At 41.0% G+C, this 21,070-nt stretch overlaps 1 protein-coding gene across 1 annotated transcript in view; it reads left to right on the top strand.

Annotated features, from left to right (window-relative positions):
* The window catches only part of CHN1 (chimerin 1), an 85,608-nt gene that overhangs the window by 18,309 nt on the left and 46,229 nt on the right, over positions 1-21,070 (top strand). Inside the window, exons 3-5 of the mRNA XM_026052095.1 lie at positions 1,049-1,104; positions 5,247-5,278; positions 6,213-6,326. Coding sequence (XP_025907880.1) covers positions 1,049-1,104; positions 5,247-5,278; positions 6,213-6,326 — 202 coding nt within the window. The remainder of the gene's footprint in view (positions 1-1,048; positions 1,105-5,246; positions 5,279-6,212; positions 6,327-21,070) is intronic.

Genomic DNA, 21,070 nt, shown 5'->3' on the forward strand with positions numbered 1-21,070 from the left:
TTTTTTTTTTTTTTTTTTTGAACTTTGAACTTGATTCTGCAGTTGGATATGGTGTTTCTGTGTGGAGCAAAAGGGAGTGAATTTTTCCAAACGTCTTCAGTATCATCAGGCATTTGGGCACTTTCTCTATTCTCATGTAATCTGGAACGTTAATACAGTATTTGTCTGTGGAAATATTTGTGATCAAATGACAAGCATAAAGAAGTCAAGTCTTACTGGGTGCGTTGATGGATAGTCCTGTTCTCCGAAGGAGATGACAGCATTCGCTAACACACCTCGGTGTTAGCGCTAATGACAGAAGGATAATTTCCAGAGTAGTATTCAACTATTAAATTGGTGTTGACAAGCTCATTTTGAAGGTGAATTATCAAATGAAACACCTTTTGTGGAAGAAGCCAAGAGTCACTCCTCTGGTAGGCTGTTGTTATGTCAGCACGTTGGTAGCATTAACTTGGCAACTGGCCTGGTGAGGGTTGTTTCAAAGAAACAAGAGGGCTGGAGAGGACGGGCAGCAGGAGATAGGAGTAAAGCCCCATAACTTGGGCCTTGCACATTTGACTCTGCTGCTCAATTCCTCAAGTCTTCAGATCTGCAAAGGCCTCTTTTTTACTGTGTACAGAAGGAGTAGTGGGGAAAGCAAGGGGGTTTAATTCCCCAAATTTCTGAGTAATTCCTGTAAAGTTTCAGCAGATTTCTGGTGATTGAAAGCATGCCCAACATAGTAGGAGGAGACTCCTGCTTCCTGAAGAAAGTGTGGCACCTGAGTGATTTCACATATGTTTAAGTTTAGGTTTCTCTTTACCCAGTTTCTTTTCTCATCTGCATGAGCAGAGCCTGCCTGAGCTTACCCAGTGGCTCCCTAGTGCTCTGTCAATTGGCTTGGGTATCAACAGACTCTTTTTTAATGAATTGTAAATAACTTTACAGACATTGGTGTATGTGTCCCTGTGCAAAAACTTGCAAGAAATCTTTTTTCTTTTTTTTAACAGCAGAGTTAAAATGCCTAATGATTCTGTATTAATCACATTTAACTTCTGTATTCTCCCAGTGTATCAGTTGCAACAGGAAGCTCCTCATCCTAGAAGGATAACGTGCACTCGTGAGGTGGGTATCATATACATACATACATTGAGTGTTTAGTACAGTCCACTAATTGCGAGTCTGTGCCTAATGTTGTGCAACAGGAACAGCTGTTAGATGGGAGACTTGGCACTGTGATTAGAGTAAGTGGCCTTTAGGGCACTGGTACCATTTCATTTAAAAATAGAATTTGAAAACATTTTGAGTATCATTTACTGCTTCTGATTTTTAAGTAATTGGAAATGTTTTTATTCTGGTCCTTCTGGGGTTCACTGAAGCAAGAGCAGAACAGTGCAGAGAAAGCGTATTTGTTCCTACACACACTGGTGCTAATTGCATGCAACATTTCAGCACGCAGAAAACTGAAATTTCCTCTCCTTGCTCTTTGAGTCAGAATACTTGGGCTTATTAACCCTCGTAGCTAAGGCTTTGCAGAGCCACAGCATTGTGATTTTAAGCAGTAGCAGTGGGATCCTGCCGATAGGCAGTGGCCCAGGAGCTCAGATCTCCCATAGGGTCCCTTGTCGGGGTAGGACCCGAGTTGCCCTTGTGCCTCTCCACACCTGAGGTGCCTCTCCACACCTGGCACCTTTACCTGGTGCCGAGTGGCCCACGGCAGCCTGTGCTCCTGCATCTGCCTTAGGGCCTCGGCTGGGACCGGGGGCAGCACCCGCTGCGCTCTCAAGGATGCCGAGATGTTTGGTTTGGCTTGTTAGGCAATATGGCAAAACTCATGCTGAATAACCCCTGGAAGTTAGGAAATAGTTGTCGTAAAATGTGAGCGTTTTTATCATGTACTAAGAGAAAGGAAATTGATCTTTGAAATATGTTAGTCATTTCGACATGGTTTTAAAAACAGGAGGCCGTAGTACTGTCAGGAGCATTAACAGCTTACAGTTTTGATCATGAAGAGGAGTCCTGTACAGAATCAAACAGGCATTTCACTGTCGTCTCTTCAAATGCCCAAATGTGATTCTACCAAGTAGTCTGTCAACTTCTAAGATAGAAAGTAGTGATTTAATGGGAGTGAATATTTGATATAGTGGAAACGCTCATGTCGTCTTTTGTTAGATAGATCTGCATTTTTATAAAATATACAACTATAGTTGCTTGCAGTAGAGCAGGATATAGCTGTATGGAAGAATGATACACGGGTTCTGGAAGTCTTGCAGTGGATAAATGATTATATAATGTTATAATGATTAGAGCAGTAGTGCGTGTAGATATGCACAGCACATAAGTCTAACCAGCTCAGGGTGAAAATGAAAAATGCTTGAAGAGGTCCAGCACATTCAGTATGTGGGATGTAAGGCTGGCATTATTTTCCATACTAGTTTGACTGCAGAGAGATCTTTTGTAGTCTTTATACCTTAGGCGATGAGAAATCAAAAGCAGAATTTATACCAGATTCTCCTTTATAATGTCTAGAGATAGAAATACATGTGCAGTATCTGGATGTTAAAGAGGTCTCTCATATCTGGAATGATGGAAATCCTTCAGGTATGACAAGACCCAGGTTTGTTTTCAGAATCAAACAAGATGCCTTCTCATGTCAGGCAGGTGTAAAAGCATTGGTGCTGCTTTTTCAAATGCAGCTTATTCTGACCATTCTGACTGAGTTTTTATTTATAAAATTTTGTTAGCTATGAATATAATTGAAATAGCTGCCAGATTGAAAAGTTAGACTGCTACAGGGAGAAAAGTTTGATGGCTGAGCTGTGCGTTGCATGAACAAGTGATCCAGGCTCCTCAGAGGGCGTCTGAGCTTGTGGCGTTCATGCCCCGGAGAGGTCCTGCTGGTCCGATCCTGTGATCCTGAAGTCTGTTGGAACCAGGGAGGGCGGCTGGAGGAGCTGCACAAGTGGTCACAGCTCCCGAGTCCCGTCAGCACTGAGAACACATCCCTGGCTGCAGTGTAAAATCTCCATGAATTTATTCAAAATTAAATTATGACAAACTTCTAAGTATAAAACTGTCCCTGTGCAAGGGGGAGCAAAGAAGGAAGAAGACATTTTGATTTTAATATACAGTTTTATCCCAGCCTTTAAGTTGCAGAGTAAACCCGTCTGTACAACAAACACTATTGTAGAGACTGAGAAAAAAAAGGTAGTAAGAGTTGAGCTAAATAAAACAGACCTATGTGAGAATCAGTAGGCTGCAGGTACTTAACTGCAGAACAGAATATTAAAAGTACATTTTCTTGAAGAATCCATTTATGAAAACATACAAGTCTTTGAAGCTTATATTTAACTGAGAGGTAAAATTGAAATAATACATTATTGTTGTGCCTTTCTCTGCTTCTACATTAGTTTTATTATAATGAGTCTAATGGTGTTTTTCACTGTAAGTATTGAACATCTTGTGCCGCCGAGCCGAATCTGAAGTGCAGAAACCTCCAGAGAGTAGCACCGTGTTCCACCTTTCTCTGTGGTCTCAGCCTTGAGCTTTGTGATCTGCTCTTCCTCGCCTGGGGATCTGTTAGCAGCCACGCACGAGGCAGCGGGGAGCAGGAGCTTTTCCTAAGTGGTTGGATTACTCAGCTGTGTAAACAAATTCATAAATATTAGGAAAGGAATATTGGTCCGGATAATATCAAGGAGGTCAGTGGATGGGAATAACTTGTAATTTGGCAACGGATTAGCACATAAATCACTTCTCTTGCGTTGTTGTGTTCTGCTTGTTGAAATAAGCACGAGTGATGATGAGAGGGAAGAACACTTGCTAAAGAGTAATGGGGAATTCTACCATGAGAAAAGATGTTTCACTGAAGGTGTAAGGACGCGTGTTGTACAAGTGCTGACTCACGGAGATGCAGCTAACGGAATGACCTACTTGGTGTGAAACTGCTTTCAAATGCAGATAACTCAGGTTTCCACTCTGCTACTCCAGTTTCGTATCAGAGTAACTCAGATCAGTGAAGCTGCCTTTGGATAACAGCAGCATTGAATCCATTGGGGATTTCTGCTGCTGTGAAGGTGCAGCAGAACCGAAGCTTTTAACACTGGGTGATGGTCACTTGTGGATTTCCATGTTGATGATACCATAACATTTTAAGGATGTTTAATTTCTGCATTAGAGTCACATATTTTCAAGGACTCGTGCATTCATTTATCTTTAGGCTTGTTTAGCCAGTTGAGTGGAAATGATTGTGTGCCTAAAATTCGTGAAGAAATAGAGACTAGATAAACTTTGCTGGTAACCTTGAAAGTTTTTTTCCCCCTTTTTGAAATGATCCAGTCACTTCAGGATATTTGGAATTTGTTCAGCTCTTGTTTGTTCTTGTGTGAAGGAGAAAAAAAAATGTGTGTGTGTGTTTGTGTACATATATATATATACACACACACACACACTATTAGTCTGCAGGTGGGATGATTTTTCTAAAATAAGGAATCATCACAACATTGTTTTATTTCCTAGGATTATGGAAGAATTATTTTGTAAGTGTGTGGCAAGATAGATTTTTCCATATTTTGGACATCTGAAAACTTTACATTCTATTGAGACAACTGGAGAAAAGAGTTGCTTTTAATTTATAAGGCCTTTTTCTGGAAAGATAGGAGAATGAAACTGAGGTGATAATTTACTGTGAATATTTTGCCTTTTTTTATAGCTGAAGTATTTTAGACTCTTGCAGTTCAGGTTGCATAACTGTTGAATTTTTTTCCCCAAAGATTTCCCTCCATTAATTTTAGCAAGGGAGCATAACCTGATGGTTTAGACTACTAAGCTGATTTGTAGGAGATTTGCAGTTCCTTACTCTGCTACCCGTGTCCTGGCGTGCCCATAATACCTTTACACGCATGGAATGGTAGCGCTTGGTTTTGGGTTTTGATGTGCCCCGTCACTGTTTTGATACTTGTAGGAGCGAAGCGCCGGGGTGGCGCGTGTGATGGGGCAGCCCCTTCCTTCCCACACTGGTCTGAGCCTCCGAGAAGCTGCCGTTTCCCAAAGTGCAGTGTTTGCTTTCACGGTGTCTTTTCAGGCTACAGGTCCCCCCAGGAAAATCCTAGCTTGGTAAATGATTTTTATCTACGCATTTAGGAGCACATGTGTATTCCTTTCGTTTTCCTTGCTTTTTTTTTTCCTATATTGTAGATAGGATGTTTCCTATGTTGCTAAGCTCACTAAATTGTAATCTTGCTGTTTCCATTTGTTTCTTTCAACAGGTAGAGAACAGACCCAAATATTATGGAAGAGAGTAAGTAACATACACCCGAAAGTGACTTGCTGCTTGGTAACATTTAGAGGAAACCCTTGCTGCATTCACTCTGGCCCCGAGTGTTTCTTCTACCTTTTTCCCAGAGGAAAAAGTCACGAGCAGCCCCTGCATCTTCACCTCAGCTCGGTTGTTTCTGCCAGGCTCCTGCAGCTCCCTGTCCTTGCGGTATCGGGTTCTTATTACAGGAGTGTCTTTTGCCTGTCTAAAAGTACACGTGCATTTCCTGATAGATAGGAGTAGTACTGAGCATTACCGTGAGGAAAACACATCTTGCTGCTGTTTTAAATGGCTCCTTATTCCAACTCAAGAATGTTTTTTGTAACAAACTCTTTGGATAGGAAAGAAAAATGTGGAACATAAATGGAATATGTATGTATGCGCAAACACGCACATATATATATATATATATAGGTATCTGTCCTATTTCACGTTTTTATGGCAATGATGGTTAGACTTAGTGTGGCAAAGCAGAACGAATTTTATTTGTGTTCATTCTAGTAGGAATTACTTAATATAGCTGGGCTATTTCACCCATTAATTGCTGAGATCATGTGTAATCCCCAAGATTTTAGCAAATTACATAATGTCCCTGAGTGCTGCAAAATATTGTGTTGGATACCGTGGCACAAACCATTAAGCCCTCAGCAGAAAATTGACTTATTTCCACATATTAAACTGATGGATGGTTATTTTTAAAGCAATAAGCTTGTTTCATAGATAAAGAGGAGCCTTTCTAAACCATTTAAAGTGACTTTGGCTAAAACCAGTCAAATGCAGGCAGAAAGGGAGATTAGATTAATGGGTATGTTCCTGCAAAGTAGTCATTTTTATATCCATTTCTTTTCAAAAGGAGGGGAAAAGGTGATTTAAAACGTTGAGAAGGAGTGTGTTTCAAAATGTCTCCGTTCTTTAGGTTCCATGGCATGATCTCAAGGGAGGAAGCTGACCGGTTATTAAGTGTGGCAGAAGGAAGCTATCTCATTCGTGAAAGCCAACGGCAACCTGGAACCTACACTTTGGCATTAAGGTTGGTAATGAATATTTCATTTTTGAATTTATAAAATATTCAAAATATTGTACTGTGCTGTTGATCTTAATGCTTAAGATTCCTTTTATTATTTTTTAACCACAGTCAGCATCTGATGAATTTATATCTTTGCGGCCTAGCTCCAGGGTTGGTATCTTCATCCTTTCTCAGCCATTCCTGAAATGTTGGCGGCGGTGTCTGCGCCACCGAGATACCTGTGCGGTCGCCTGGTTCCTCCCCCTGCTCTCTGCAGGTGGTTGTTACCAGCCAGGGAAGCGGTTTGTGTGAACACCCGTAAGCTAGCACTGTTCGCTCTCACTCTATACAATTCCATCAAATGGCTGATATCCCAGGGGAAAGTCCAGGGACTTTTCCTGTAGAGTAAGTGAGGCGGTTTGGCCTGGGTTGTGCACCTCGGTGCCGTGTGTCAGTTTGGAAAAGCTGTGATGGGAAACACTGAGTGTTAGCAAGGCTTGAAATCTAAATAGGGCAGAAAAGCATTGAAAAAGAAACAATTGCTCAAAGTATTGTATGGGGGAAAAAATAAGATTGACTAAAATAAAAGTCTCATAAAATAATACCTTGTTATAAAACAATAAGCAAGATTTAATAAGCAATACCTATTTCATCTACTTCTGCTCTTGTGATGTTCATTCAAAAGTTAAAAAGAACTGACTTGAAGACAAGGTGCTCCTGCATTCATTGCTGGTGTTGCAGAAGGCACAGCGTCTGCAGGCTGTGCATGATGAAGCTGCTGAGCCTTTCACGATGTTTTGGTATAGCTGCTTTTGAAAATGCTCTTCCAATCCAGCAAATCATGGGATAAGTCTCCTCTAGGTTTGATGGTATCTTGTTAAACTGGAGAAGTTTTTCAAAAGCAGTAAAATATGTTTTTGTACTCATCAGAAAAGAGAACGGGTAACTGCTGATGATCATTTGGGAAAACAGTTTCAAAGCTGCTACTGTTGATTTATTTTGAATAAATTCAGCCACTCAGAATCTGAAAGTGCAGCCTTTTGCAGCCATTTCACTGTGCTCATGCTTACACTCTAACTTGATGACTTATGTTAGAAAAGGTGGTGGTCTAGGGTGCCACTTCCCATCCCACAGTAAGTAATGCTGTGTTGTCCAGCTGCTGGCTTCTGTAGTATTTCAATGCAGTCTTTGTGTGCTCTGGCTCCTCAGTTGAACTGCTAGAGCTTTCTGCAGGAATCTGTGTTTCTCTGCAGGAATCTGCATTTCCATTGATGGGAAGCAGTGTTTTGCTCAGATCCCATTTTTCTTCTCTCTGGGATTATATTCTCAGAATATACCCACTAGCCAGTATCCCCCCTCCTGGGTCCTTTATGCCCACATCTAGTGTGATCATCCTCTCCCTGCAGTGTCTCTTACAGACTGGGTAGTTTCTGCAGCTTTTGTCCTTTCATTCTGACTTGAGAAACTTGCTGTGGATGCTGAGATAAGTTTACATAAGTTTAGCTGTAGTTTATCACATTTTTGAGACTGTTGTTCATATGTGTGTTAATACAGTGTCAGGAAAGAGAAGTACCTTCATCTGCAACATAAATAACAAATAGGAATTTCTGAATGTCATTTTCAAGGCCAGAAATTAAGTTTTGCAGGCAGGTGGTTTGTATGGGCTTCTGTCAAACCTTCCCAGTTTGATAGGAGGCTTCTGCTTAGCTCAGGGTCATGGACTGCATGCATTCTGTCTGACTGAGGGACTCCATCTCATCTCTTTGTACTAGTCTTAAATGTTACTTTGTCATTCGAGTGGTCACGTTGATTTCAAGATCACTTTTTATATTATTTTTGCTTTCTTTCTTTACTTTTGTTTTACTCTTCTATAAGATATGGGAGGAAAGAAAACTTGGTCAACTGTTAGCTCAGAAGAAGAAACAGACATAGAACAGATTTCATTGCCTTTTAAGAACTGAGCTGCGCAATGCAGACAAACATTCTGATCCTGCAGTAATTAACATAGTGACAAAACATCAAATGGAAAAAAAAAATGTTTTCTCTTTGTTTTTCACACATACTTTGAAAAGGACCTGGAACACATTGAGTAAAACATGAAGAATAATCTGTGGTGGTTTAACCCTTGGCTGTGTTCCGGGGTAAAAGCACCCGCCGTCCTCTCTTGTTCTGCCTGCACATTCTCTTTGCTCTTTTGGTTCTAGGCTGTGCTTAACAGTCGGCATCTTCCAGAGATGCTCAGATTGTCACTGCCCTGCTCTGAAAATTCCCCCTCGATGAGCAATTTAATCTTCCTGAAAGATACGGAATAAATTGTGAACATTATAAATCATAAGTTCTCTGTAGAGAGACTGAGTTTACAGATATTACAATGTTTTTCTGAAATCTGGAACACAGTGGGCAATAACACTAAGTTACAGCCTTCAGCTACTGCCAAAATGCACAGAATGCAAATGCAGTTGGTGCACAAAGGTTCTTTCATGCACCATTATGCTCCTAGTGCTGCTCTTTTGTGTTTCACTTCTATTTTAGTTATTCTAGGGGGTGCCTTAAGTCAGGACTTGTCTGTGCTTTAAACTCAGAGCCTATTTTGCCTAAGTTTCAATTTCAAACTGAATTTCATGGTTGTGCATATATTGGGTGAGAACATTAAAGGCCAAAAAAGCTACTTTCCATCAAAATAGTATTAGGGCATGAAAGTCACATTCACTTTTTCCTTCTGTGTCAGCAGTAGACCCTGTATCAGAGCGTCACTTACCACTTGGGCTGCTTCTGGCTGCTTGGGAATGTGTGGGCTAGTGACTAAAGTGGTTCTCTCCTTCGTGGTGATTTGCCTTTCTGTTTTGCAAACATGCCATGGGAAGATCTGGGGAGAGATCTGGATAGCCATGTGCAGGGAGTTTTTCCCGGTTTATGCACTTCTGTTGTAGTATCAATAACTTCTCTGGCTCTGAACACGCTGGGTTGGATCAAAGGACTAAAGTCTGGATTGGATAAAGTCCAATCCAGTATCTGTCTGATAGCTATGAATAGCAAAGTCTAAGAACAAGTGATAATTCTCTGGTGTCCTCTGGCAGCCTCTGAAGTTTGCTGCTCTGGGACTTCTGAGGCAGAATTGTTACCTGGTATTTAATAGGCTTTGACAGATCTTTTTTTTTTCTTCTTTTTCCTTGTGGATTTCTGAACACATAGTAAAATTATAGAATAGAATCATATTTGAACTCTTGCAGACTTTGCTGTCTGCAACTCTAGAATGAGTTCATTGCCTGAAGTCTTAGGGGAAGAAGCATTTTTTCAAAAATTCCATCTCATAATTTCGTTTTATACTCCCTAGTTTTTTGTGAAGAGAAAGAGTGAACAATTGATCTCCGTTTACCTTTTCCATGACAATCACCTCCCTCCTATTGATCTGCAAAGGGAAGAATGGCTCCTAGGCTGCACATTCAAGTTTTACAGTGACTCTCTTCCATGTCTCTCATCATCTCTCATCTGTCTTTGAACCTTTTTCTATTCTGGGGTGATCTTTAGGAGCTGAGGCCAGTAGAACTCTTCATCTATTCAGAATGACCAGGGCTATGAAATTTTCTATCATTGTTCTCTAGATCTTTCTAAATTATTTTCTGATTTACGTCAAAAAAAAGTCCTATCAATGCCATTAGGCTGATGCTTTTATAGAACTCACCTTAGGAAATCTATAGATCCTGATCCTAGTTGCAGCTACAGACATAGCCTAACACAGATTAAATTACAGATAGAGGTCAGGACAAGCAGTAACTTTTTAAGGTCTTAACCAGGTCAGTCCAGTATTCTTAATGCAACGCTGTGGTTAACTGAGTTCAAAATTAAGATTTTTGAATGTTTCTTCTTTTTTAATAAGGTGGAACAAGTGATTCTCACTCAAAAAGCTTTGCAGTTAACTGGGTTGTCTGTGAGTTGCTGTAAAATCTGCTTTCCACTTACATAAGACACTGCAGCTGACTATCTTCTGACTAGCTATTTTTGGCTACTCTCCTCCATTATTGTTTAATTAATTTGCATCCACCCCCCCCCCCCCGTGTTTTTTAAAGAGATGAAGTACATTTTTAAATTGAAATAGGAAACAGTAGAGGATGCTTGATGATGGTGGTGTAAATATTGTTATAAGTGTGAGTTTGGTTAAATATTCAAAGCTGTCCTTCAGATAAAATTGATGTTCAGTGGCTAAGAAGACCTGTGAAATTGCATCAGTTCAGAGACACTGGATGAAAGAGAGTGAAGCATAAACACAAATGAGAGTGTCTAAGCCAGAACCCTGCTATCTGAAATGTGTGTATTTAATCCTGAATGTGGTTTTTTTATAGTTTATTTTTAAAAAAAAGAGCAGAGCACAAATCACCAATGTTTGCTAATTAATTTTAAATCAAAAAATGCCATTGAACATTTTTCTGCAACCCTGTGGCAAAGTTTGCAAAAATTACTAATTTGAGAAAATTATTGTAGGGGGGGTGTGTGTGTGTGTCTGCACATATCAGGGAGTCTCTGTGACCGTAAAAATGTACAAAATATGTTGTAATGTTAATTAGCTGTTCCAAATGGATGAAGAGAGCTGCAAATTCCTAATTAACTCCTGGCGGGATTAGATCTGCTTTCAAATCTGGCAAAAGAGCAGGCTAGTATTTAATGCTAGGACCCACAGCAAGTGCCACGAGCAGGGAGACGTGGTTTGCAGTGCAGCCTTTGTGGCCGAAAGCTTGTTCAGCGCTGAGGCCGAGAAGGGACTGGCAGAGGGGGCTCTGGCTCTGGCGGGAGGCGTGGGCGTGCGGCGCCGCGTGCGCTGCCGAGCCGCGCTCTGCTCCAGCTCCTTCCGCTGGTTGCCATGGTTTCCCGGCCTGCAAATTCCATTGTTGGGATATTGGGAATGAATTGAAATGAGGGTCTGCAGCACGATTAGGAAATTTAAAAAAAAAAAAAAAAAAAAAAAAGTAATAACATTAGCAGTGATTACGAATCACCCTTTCTTTACGTTAGGGGCTTGGAGCGCCTGTTTGAGGCTATGTGGCATCAGGAGAGATTTGTTGTGGCAAACAACATAAACAATTATTAATCGTTAGCTTATTTAACCAGTTTCATGTATTGTCCAAGAACTGGTTTTTCTCTCGGTCTCTAAATTAGGAATTGACATTAACAAGCTGGCCACTAATTCTTTAACGGAGAAGGAACTGACAGATGAATCATTAATTTCAGAGGACAGTTGCTTTGGTAGTGGAATGCTGTTCCTTGTCAGCAGGTTCTTCTGGGACACACGTGTAGCGCTTCTCCAGAACGTGCATCGGCTGCCCTGCGATGCTCAATGTGCCCAAAACTCGGTGTGTGCCAAATGCTGTGGATTCAGAGATCAACACAGTGTGTCTGTGTTCTGCTGGAGAGCCTCGTTGTACAAGTTGGGGAATAGGGCAGGAATCAGGGATGATTGTTTGAAGCAGCTTCCTCTGTGGTAAAAGACATTTTTAACAAGACCATTTTAAGGACTGAGCTTTGCCTGTGCTCGGTCTGTGTATTTTGTATCTGAAGTTGTATTTGGCATCAAATGCCAGAGGTGCCGCTTCCTCTGGGGTGGCGCGGGGCTCCCGGGAGCGTTTGGCAGTCAGCCCCTCTCCATGTCTGGGACTTGGTTTTGAGGAAGGAAGCGGCTCCTGCCCGAAGCTCCTGTGAGAGACTCACACCACAGCTATGCCGGCTGGCGTGCCGGGCTTCGCGCTCCTCGGAAGGAGCCAAACGCTCCTTTTGTGGGAACTGGAATTCTGCTGAGACTGAAGCTGTCCTGCTGGTGGCTGGCTATGTCGTATGGGCTAGCACTAGCCCCAGGAATTGTGTGCTGGCAAACTTTGGAGTAAGCTTTTATGCTCTAATATATAACAGTTGGACCTGAATTTAAGTGAGCTTCTATGCAAAGGAAGTTTGTTTTTCTAAACATATTTCAAATTAAATAATGTGTATGTGATTTGTACGTGGAAGGTACAGCTTCCAGTACCTAACCCACCCAGAGGATTCAGGGCTGGCTGAGACCCGGGTTGCTTTGTTTTCTGTTAGCATCCGAAGGATGCAAAGGAGGGCCAAGTGTCTGTCTGAAAGGGCTCCCTGCTTCAAGAGGACAAGTGGATGAAATTCAGCAGATGCAAATTAAAGCTCTCTGCCATTTATCTAGGGCAGATTGCTGCAGCTGCTGCCCTCAGCATTTTGCTGTGTGCAGGCCCTGCCAGTAAGCTGTAAGACGAGAGCAGAAATTGAACTGGTTTTGAGGAGACCTGCCTGGGTTCCTGTTAGCTCAGAAAGTGCTCATTTCTGCCCTGTGGGTGCGTTGGTTGTTCGGATGGAGTGTTTTGGATATTGATCCCAATGAGGGAGAGGTCAAAGCAGCTTTAAAAGGTGATGGTAAAAAGAGTACAGTCTTTTTCCCATTTTTGGCTTTGGAAATGGGAGAGCTCTGTGCCAGTCTCTGTTTTGTTTACATGGAGATGTATAGAGGGTAGTTGCTGTATACGGTGCAGGCTGGGGTGGCTGCAGAGACTCCTGTTTGGGATCTGTCTTAGTAAGTGCACCTGGGCACTGCTGAGGTGGCTTTGCCTGCATATACAGAGCTATAATAAATAACTAACCTTAATGGATAATTAGCTGGCTACTGAGGCCCTCCCACAGATGAGAATGCTTTTTTCCTTACGGTTCATGTCTTCTTGCTGTGTTCCTGTTCTGCTTCCCTCCTCTTCCCATCTGTTGTTGTTGTCAGCTGTTTTCTTTTGGCTAGAATGTCTAATTTATCTTGGGTGATTCAGTTTGCTGCAGACTTCATCCCGCTAGGGTAAGTTCAGCACTTTGTGGAGAAGTTTTCTCTGTTTTAGTGGCACGCTCAGCATTTTGGTGAGTTGCCCAAGGGCCACAGTGTCCTACCATAACCTGTTGCCCACTGAAGGCCTGTGGGCTCCTGAGGAGCCTCTGTGATGGGGCCGGGAAGGGCTGGGATCCCTTTATGGATTCATATGTGTCTTAGCTCAAGGCTTCAAATATTCCTGTGCCTCAGTTCTCTGTCAGGGAGGCTGTGCCTCGTTTCCCACACTGTCTCGCCTGCCTGCTGGGTGCGGAGCAGAGGAGCCGTGCGAGGAACCAGACGGCTCTGCTGTCTCTCGGGGTGGCTCTGCAGGGAGAATCCTCATGGTGCCGTTTTCCTAGGGCTTAATGTTGGCCTGGAGTGAGGCTTCTGGGCCTGCCACAGTTGAAGTAGCAAGAAGTACCAAATACGGTGCAGTGAGGCAGGGGTTTACATGCACGTATAGCTTTACATGCACACGGTGTGCCTGGCCTTGCTGTCTCCTCCTTCTCCTAGTTCTCTTGCTTTTAAAAGGGAGATTTCTGTTCTCTCTTCTGCAGGTTTTACTGAGTTGTCTTTTTTGCTCTACTGCTTTTAGAAGGTGCTAGTTAGAAGCATATTTTTGAGTTAGTCCTTTAGTTGGCCTCTTTTTTATGCTTTGGAAATGCATAAATCTCTGCTTGGAGAAATTACTTTTCTCCTGTGCTTCATCAGTAAGCACAAAAAGTCCTTTAGCTGTAAATACTGTGAGCATAATATAAAAATGCTTTCGGAATTACACCAATAGCCTCATGTTGCTGTTTAACCTCAGAACAGTTTTCATCAAAACATTTATGAATTATTCAAACGCCAAAACAACTGACAACAAGTAATGTTATTTGGCCCACTTTTTCTCTTCCTCCTTCCTCTCAGTGAAGTGGATGCAACTCACCTGCTTTCAGCGCAGCTGATCCTGATTTCATAGGTGCTGAGAAGAGAATCAAGGTGTTTGGGTAAATGGACTGAATCCATCTCGGTAATAAATGGGGATCTTCCCTAGCTCCTCCTGCCCTTGCACCACGAAGGAAATTTTATTCCAGAAAAACAGACTATAATAATAGAAAAGCTTTGGGTCTTTATTGCTGAGCTGTGGGTAGGAAAACAAAATCTCTTTGAAGCCATAGCTATATACCCAAGCAAGATATGTGTATATATTTTTATGAGCTACTGGTGTTCTCAACAAGCTTGGAAACTACCTGGATGACATTAAATTCTAGCTAAATTCTTGGAGAAGGTAGAACACTGTAATAGTAACTGTGGTCAAAAGATATTAAGGGGGCTAGTTACCTATCTAAAGCAGTCTGATTTCATTATCAACGTAACACCGCTGAAAATGCTTAGGCATCCAGTACCTTCCCCTGAAAGATTTAATTCTGGTTTTAGTTTAATGCAGTAAAATGTAGCTTCATTGCAAAAGACTTGATAGTACAAAGCTCTTCTATTTTAGCTGTTACTAAGTAGTGCAATCTAGAGTCCTTTCAGTAACTACCACGCATGCAATAGTCTAAATGTTCTGCAGTACATTCAGACTGTTGCCAGCAGATATCATGTCACAAACCCCTCAATTCAGTCACCTCAGGCTGCTTCCCTCCGTGTGTCACCTCTTGTGTGATCACAGGGGCTGGTTGTTGGCTCTGCCAGGATGCAGCACATGGATCGTGCCCGTGTGCTGCAAACTGGGAATGTGTGATAGGATGCACAGGAACCTGGAGTGCTGGGTGCTACACCCCAGTACTGCCCCACTCGCTTGCTGCAGTCACTTATTTAGCCACCCTGTTTCTTCATATGAAAGTAGAGGCAGCACCATGAAATCTGTTGATTAAAAAATGTTTCCATTTTATATACAATATAATCTTTACAAGGCTTCTCCACAAAAGATTTTTGCTTTATGAACCATCAGATCATGCTGTATATATTGAAAGTGCTTCAGGTTTTCAGCTTGAATGTGATAGTACCTGTCACTGCTGTCACACCCACCTACCTATGGCTTTTCTGGCTGTGCCCAGTGAATCTTTTGCATTACCATGCATAGAACCAGGTGTGTAGGCTACATTTTTACACATAGCAATAAGAAAGCTTTACATTTTACTTTTTTTAATTGCAAAAATGCTTGCAAATATTCTATCCTTTTTTACCATGCTTGTTTGTTACCAAGGAATGTAGCTTTGCAAAAAAAACATTTTAGAGAGCAGGAGGAGTATGATGGCAAGTTACAGATTTTTCAAAAAAATGAGTCTCTTCTTGAAGGACACATGTAGAATACATTGAGAAAACAACCTTTAACATGCTGTGTAATAGCCTTAAGTAAACCTGCATTCTACATTTGGGTTTCACAGTGGTTTAAATCAGTTCAAATTCAACAAAATCTTACTGAATAGAAATTCCTGCAGTTCTCTTTAACCTAAAGGAAGCATTGAAAAGGAATCCATTATGATATAGTTCAGTTTAAAAAATGAAGAATTCCCTGTGTCTTGCTGAGAAGAAAAGACAAAGGCAAGCACCACCACTGCAAACACCCCTAGCCCTCCGTGGCTTGCCCTAGCAAGCTGGCCCTAATGCCCGAGTGGTGTTTCAGCATTTACTAATTCACTTCCAGTGCTACTTTATGATCAGGACACTTTGTATTTTACCTTCATGTCATCCATTCAGGTTTTCTTGATATACTGAATTAAAATACACATGTTGTCTTAGTAGGATCCATTTGCAGGAGCAAGTTGCTTTTAGTATGAGAACCTGCTCAAGCAAGGAAGTGTCAAAGTCGCGAGTGATTTAAATCCTTGTAGGAGAAACTGCTGTAAATGACACGGAGATGAACACGTTTGAGCATAATGCTATGGCACTTCCCTCTCCATGGTAAAGATTGCAAGGGAATTTTCATTACAGGCCTGATGTTATTCTATGTCTAAAATATATTTGGAAACGATATTACACATAACTCAAAATGAACATGCTATGTGTGGGCAGAGAGTAAAAATGTATATGCATATTTTGAAATTTACTGTACAGAAAGTGTACAGGAGATAGTACTTTAATCTGGAAGGTATGTTTTTAAGGGATAGAAAAAAATCAGTAGCATGAGTCACCCAGTAAAATTAAGTCTTTGTAACTTTTGGTAAGGGAGCGTAATTATTTGCTTAATGTGAAATTGCAAAGGTCACTGACTTTTTTGCTGGTAACATTTCCGGAAGGTTTTTATTCCAGGAAAGTCAATGTGAGTCTCTGAAGGACTACCTTCATTTAAGGAAAAAAATGTTAAGCTACTGCTCCTTTCCAATGTAGATATAAACTTCAAATGTATCTTAATCACTCACTGCAGTGAGGAGCAAATTAGTCTTGCAAGGAAGGAAGCCTTTTCATCTCAGGAAGCACATCCAGTAGAGAACGCAGTGAAACGTTGCCCAAAGCTTTGATATTGATTCTGATTCAATCACCAAATCCATGCCAGTGACTTCCATCAAGTTTAAATGGGACAGGACATAAAAACACAGTACCAAGAACAGGTAATATGCCTGTACAAGAGCTACATTTCAAAGCCAAGCATATTATTTTAAAATAATCTATTAGTAATTAGGAATTAAGCATGATCTTGGGTGTTAAGTGTTACTTGATCTGCTGTTATTTGTTCAAGGTGTGAGATAATGGAAATCAGTGAAGATGTTTAAATAAGACATTGAGAGAAAAAAAAAAAAAACTTTTTATTCTGTTACATTTATTTGAGCAACACACACCATTATAGTCCCAAGAGCTGATAAGGCTTTCAGCCAGCTGTTATCTGTGCTGTTGCCCTAGAGCCTTGTCTCTCACTTGTGTTGTTCCTGACACTGCCTGTGATCCATGGGAAGGTGCTGCTGCTCCGGTGCATGCTGATTATGATATTTGCAGCACTCTGTTTGCACACATGGTTTTGTGCTTGGAGAAGGAAGTCTGGGGAACAGGGCACTAAAAATCTTCAGCCTCAAAACAGAGGCCGTTACCAACGAGACAGCACCGCTTTTGATTTTTTTTTTTTTTTTTTTTTTTTTTTTTTTAGTGATCCTCCTTGGATAGAGTGAGGCAAATGTCATGTCTGCATTGGGGTAGCCTGACGCAGGATTGCCATGTGCCAGGTCCAGCTCTGGAATTTGTTTTCTATTCTGGAATGTGCTGCCTTTTTTTTTTTTACTTGTTATGCATTTGCCCATTCCACAGGTCTGATGAGATTTCAGAGGTAACATAACTAACTAACTAACTTTCATTGTGCCACAGCCAGCCAGCAAATGATGCCCCTCCATGTGGTACTGGAAAAACCTTTGTAGTGACTGTTCTCTGCTAGGGACTATTTTTTATTTTTTATTTTTTATTTTTTATTTTTTATTTTTTATTTTTTATTTTTTATTTTTTATTTTTTATTTTTTATTTTTTATTTTTTATTTTTTATTTATTTTTGGTACCCACTTTTAGAAAAATGCACCTTTACTTTCAATCCCTAGTGCATTTGATTTCATTTATGCCCACTGTGTTCCTGAAACCACTGCTGCCTACGAGGCATTGGAGGTGACGCTATTTCTCTTTGACAAGGAAATGGTCCAAAAAAGGATCCCTGGAATCATTTGGTTTCTTTCACATGAGCACAGCATCACCAGGAGACGTTCCTGTTTTATGGATCGTTGGATCTCTAGTCTTAAGAATTGGCTGAGCTAATATTATGTGAGACTTCTACCTTTTGGCCACAAAGCACAGTAAGGCACTTTTCCTCCACAGGAGATTAAGTCCAAGTAACCTTCATTCACATGAGCAAAACTTAATGCGTTCTCAGCTAGGTCAAACTCACTGACAGTAATGAGGATACGAGTAGCCCTGAGGGGTGTTAAATTTAACAGTGGTCTGGCCTTGAACATGCATTTTAAACAATGCTTTTGTCTTTGCTTTGGACCTAGGTCCTCTTCTCATCATAAAGTAGCCTGTGAAAGCAGTGAATAGCTAGTGTGCAGTTCTGTATTTGGACTCTAAAATTCATCTTCTTAAAGGGTAAGGAAGTGCAGATGGGCTCTTAGTCCTTCATGGCTCCCTTTTGTCTCACCAGTGAATGCTGCATACAGAGGAGGTGGCTGAGAGTCCGAACCCCATCTTTCTCAGGGTGTGGTGTCTAATTCAGCTCTTCAGCCCTTTATTACCAGCCACATTTGCTCTATCATTTAATCCATTTTCCCACGTTGCTGCCCGCTCTGCCCTGTTGGCCACCAAAGGGACTAGACAGAGTGATTGCTTTCCAGACAACTTGGGATAAAAAAAGTCTTTTATCTTTAGTCCTGCTGCTTGCAAACAACTGCACAATAGATACAATGAGTCTGTTTGACATGTCAGAGGGGTATTTCTTCTTCTTGGAGAAACATCTAATCTTCCTCTGTCTAAACCAAAAGAGAACATACATTGTCTGTGTCCTCTTTGCAGTTGCTTAAACAAAAACCAGCTGGTACTAATGCTTCCCTTTAGGAAGAGACCATCAGGAAGTTGAAATATCAAATCTTGGCTCTACTTCGTTTCCACGGTGATGTATAATTAACCAGGCTGCAGTAGTATGATGGCAAGGGTAAACATAAGGAAATATTCTTCATAATGGAAAATTTTCAACCATAATATTAAATAAGATTGAAGGGACTGAAAATTTAATTGATCTTTTTCAAATGAGCATTTGCATTTATATTGTAATTTAATCAAAATAGTATCATTGTGTAGTCAGAAAATTTTAATGAGTTTGGGAGAAATAAAACCGGGTTGTTAAAGACATGCTATTGATGGCAGCAACTTTGAAAGAGATTGGCCATTCTTTGATTTCTGTGATCTTTTTTCCCTCGTTGTTGCTGATACTATTCTGTTTGTAAAATGGCATATTTTCTCACAGTGAAGGCAGAAATGAGTAGAAAAGAAACAGGTTGGTTTAGAAAAACAGGAAAACGGATAAAGAAAAAAGCTTAAGTTTTCACCTTTTGCTACTGATGGGCAAGTACTTTTTGCAAATAATTGACAATTATGCAGAATAGACTTTTTCATCTAAATGCCTCTAAGAAGTAATTTTTAAATTAGCTTAATGTATTTAAACTGAGCAAGTTGAACATACTTCGTAGAGGCCGCACTTGTCAGAATATTTTTTATGTGCACTTCCCCATTTGTGTGCAGGAAGAAGCTTCAGTCTGTGTATGAGGTTCACAGGACAGGGGAGTTTAGGAGCAGGTTGCTGTTAATTAAAACTGTGGGATGTTGTCTGTGAGATACCTGTGTGTTAACAGGTGGGTCAGGAGGAGCAGGGTGACAGTTGTGGCTTCTTGCAATCCTCTTCCTTGTGATACCTCTCTTAAGGCCTGTTGGGTGTACAGCAGTCCAAACATGGGCAACACAGCTTGGGATGTGAGCATGCACTCACCTGGCTTTGGGAGAAGGATTAATTGTCTAAAATTTAAGAACGTCTTTCTCCATACTTGGATGTCTTGTTCTTCAGAACTTTGTTTTACAGCCTGAAGACCATTATTTAAACAAGACATCATATGTCCTTAGTAATAGGCTCTGAGAAGCTTTTCTGTGCCTTATCTTCTCTTGATGAGATTAGTGTAATGCTTTCTCATCCAGAAAGCCAAGAGCAGCAATAAGTGACCTTCAGTTTGTTTAAGGCTCTGCTATAAGTACTTCTGGAGCATATGTTACTGATTAGAGCAGTATTTCACATGCTATACATCTCTTAATGAAGATCATTCTATTGCATATTTTCATTCAAAGCCTCTGTTCTTTATTTTCAGGCCTACACAGTTTCTCGTGCCAAGTCCTGACGTTGTAGTGCTCGTGTTGCTCCATGTGCGTTATTCCCACTGGCTCTAGCCAAAGGCCGTGCGGGTTCACGCCTCGGAGCTGCCGGCTGCTCTGAGCACTGTTGGCTTGTGTTGGCTTTAGGAGGAGAGGGTGCAAGGAGACCGTCCCATGGTCAAGACCAGCCAGCCACAATTTAGGGTTGAGCAGCTTTTGCCATTTTGTGCAACAACATATTCATGTTGCTGTACCCCTTGGGAGATCCAGTATAGTCCCTTACTGTGGTCGATGCTGAAGGAATACAAAACTTGGAGAAAATACATGCTTTGCTTCCGAAAGCTTACGGTTGTGATGGAAGAAGATTGAATTGTGGATATAGATAAGGAACATAAGGGCATGTAGAGATAGTCTTGGTCTATCCAGCTTTCAGATTTAACCAACAGAAAATAATCTGTAGCCATGAAGAAGAAATTTATGGAAATGATGGAATAGCATTTCTATTAACTGGTTTGTGCCTGGGCTTCCCAAAGGCTTGGTCTGTCTTGTGCCTTGAAGAAAGATGTTTTGAAGAATGAACCCCAGTATGTTCCTATCTCTGTGCTGTAGCTTAGGCCATTGCCTTTCTTCTTTCTCCATACCATGTAGTCAGTCCAAATTGTAGTTTATGGTTAAACATAAGCTTATGTTTAAGTTAGCATTGGGTAAAAATGTATTTCTTCTTACCGTTTTGTAATTTATTGCTGTTCAATTTCATTCAAGGAACTTTTAGTGTGTGTTGCATAGGAATGTGAATAGAAGTACCTGATTCATTTCCAGTCAAATGCCCGTTTAGTTTCTGCATGTTGTGTCCTCTTTTATTACTGAGCAGGATGTGAATTCTGCTGACAGTCCCCTCGGGAGAAGGTTGCCTCACATTTAAGTGCTCTTTAAAAATAGCAGCTCCTGAAATTACAGCCAGTGTCAGATGACTGAGGGGGATGGGAAGTTTGGGCAATTTGATTCATAAAACAAGAGAACAAATAATTCTGCCCATATTTCCAGTAGTAACTCTTTGGAAGAAGAATACATATATTCCACCTGAGGCAACGTGTGAAATCTTTGCTTTCCCTAG

The sequence above is a fragment of the Nothoprocta perdicaria genome, unplaced genomic scaffold (genome assembly GCF_003342845.1).
Source record: "Nothoprocta perdicaria isolate Ctin4 unplaced genomic scaffold, notPer1 scaffold_83, whole genome shotgun sequence".
NCBI classification, from domain to species: domain Eukaryota; kingdom Metazoa; phylum Chordata; class Aves; order Tinamiformes; family Tinamidae; genus Nothoprocta; species Nothoprocta perdicaria.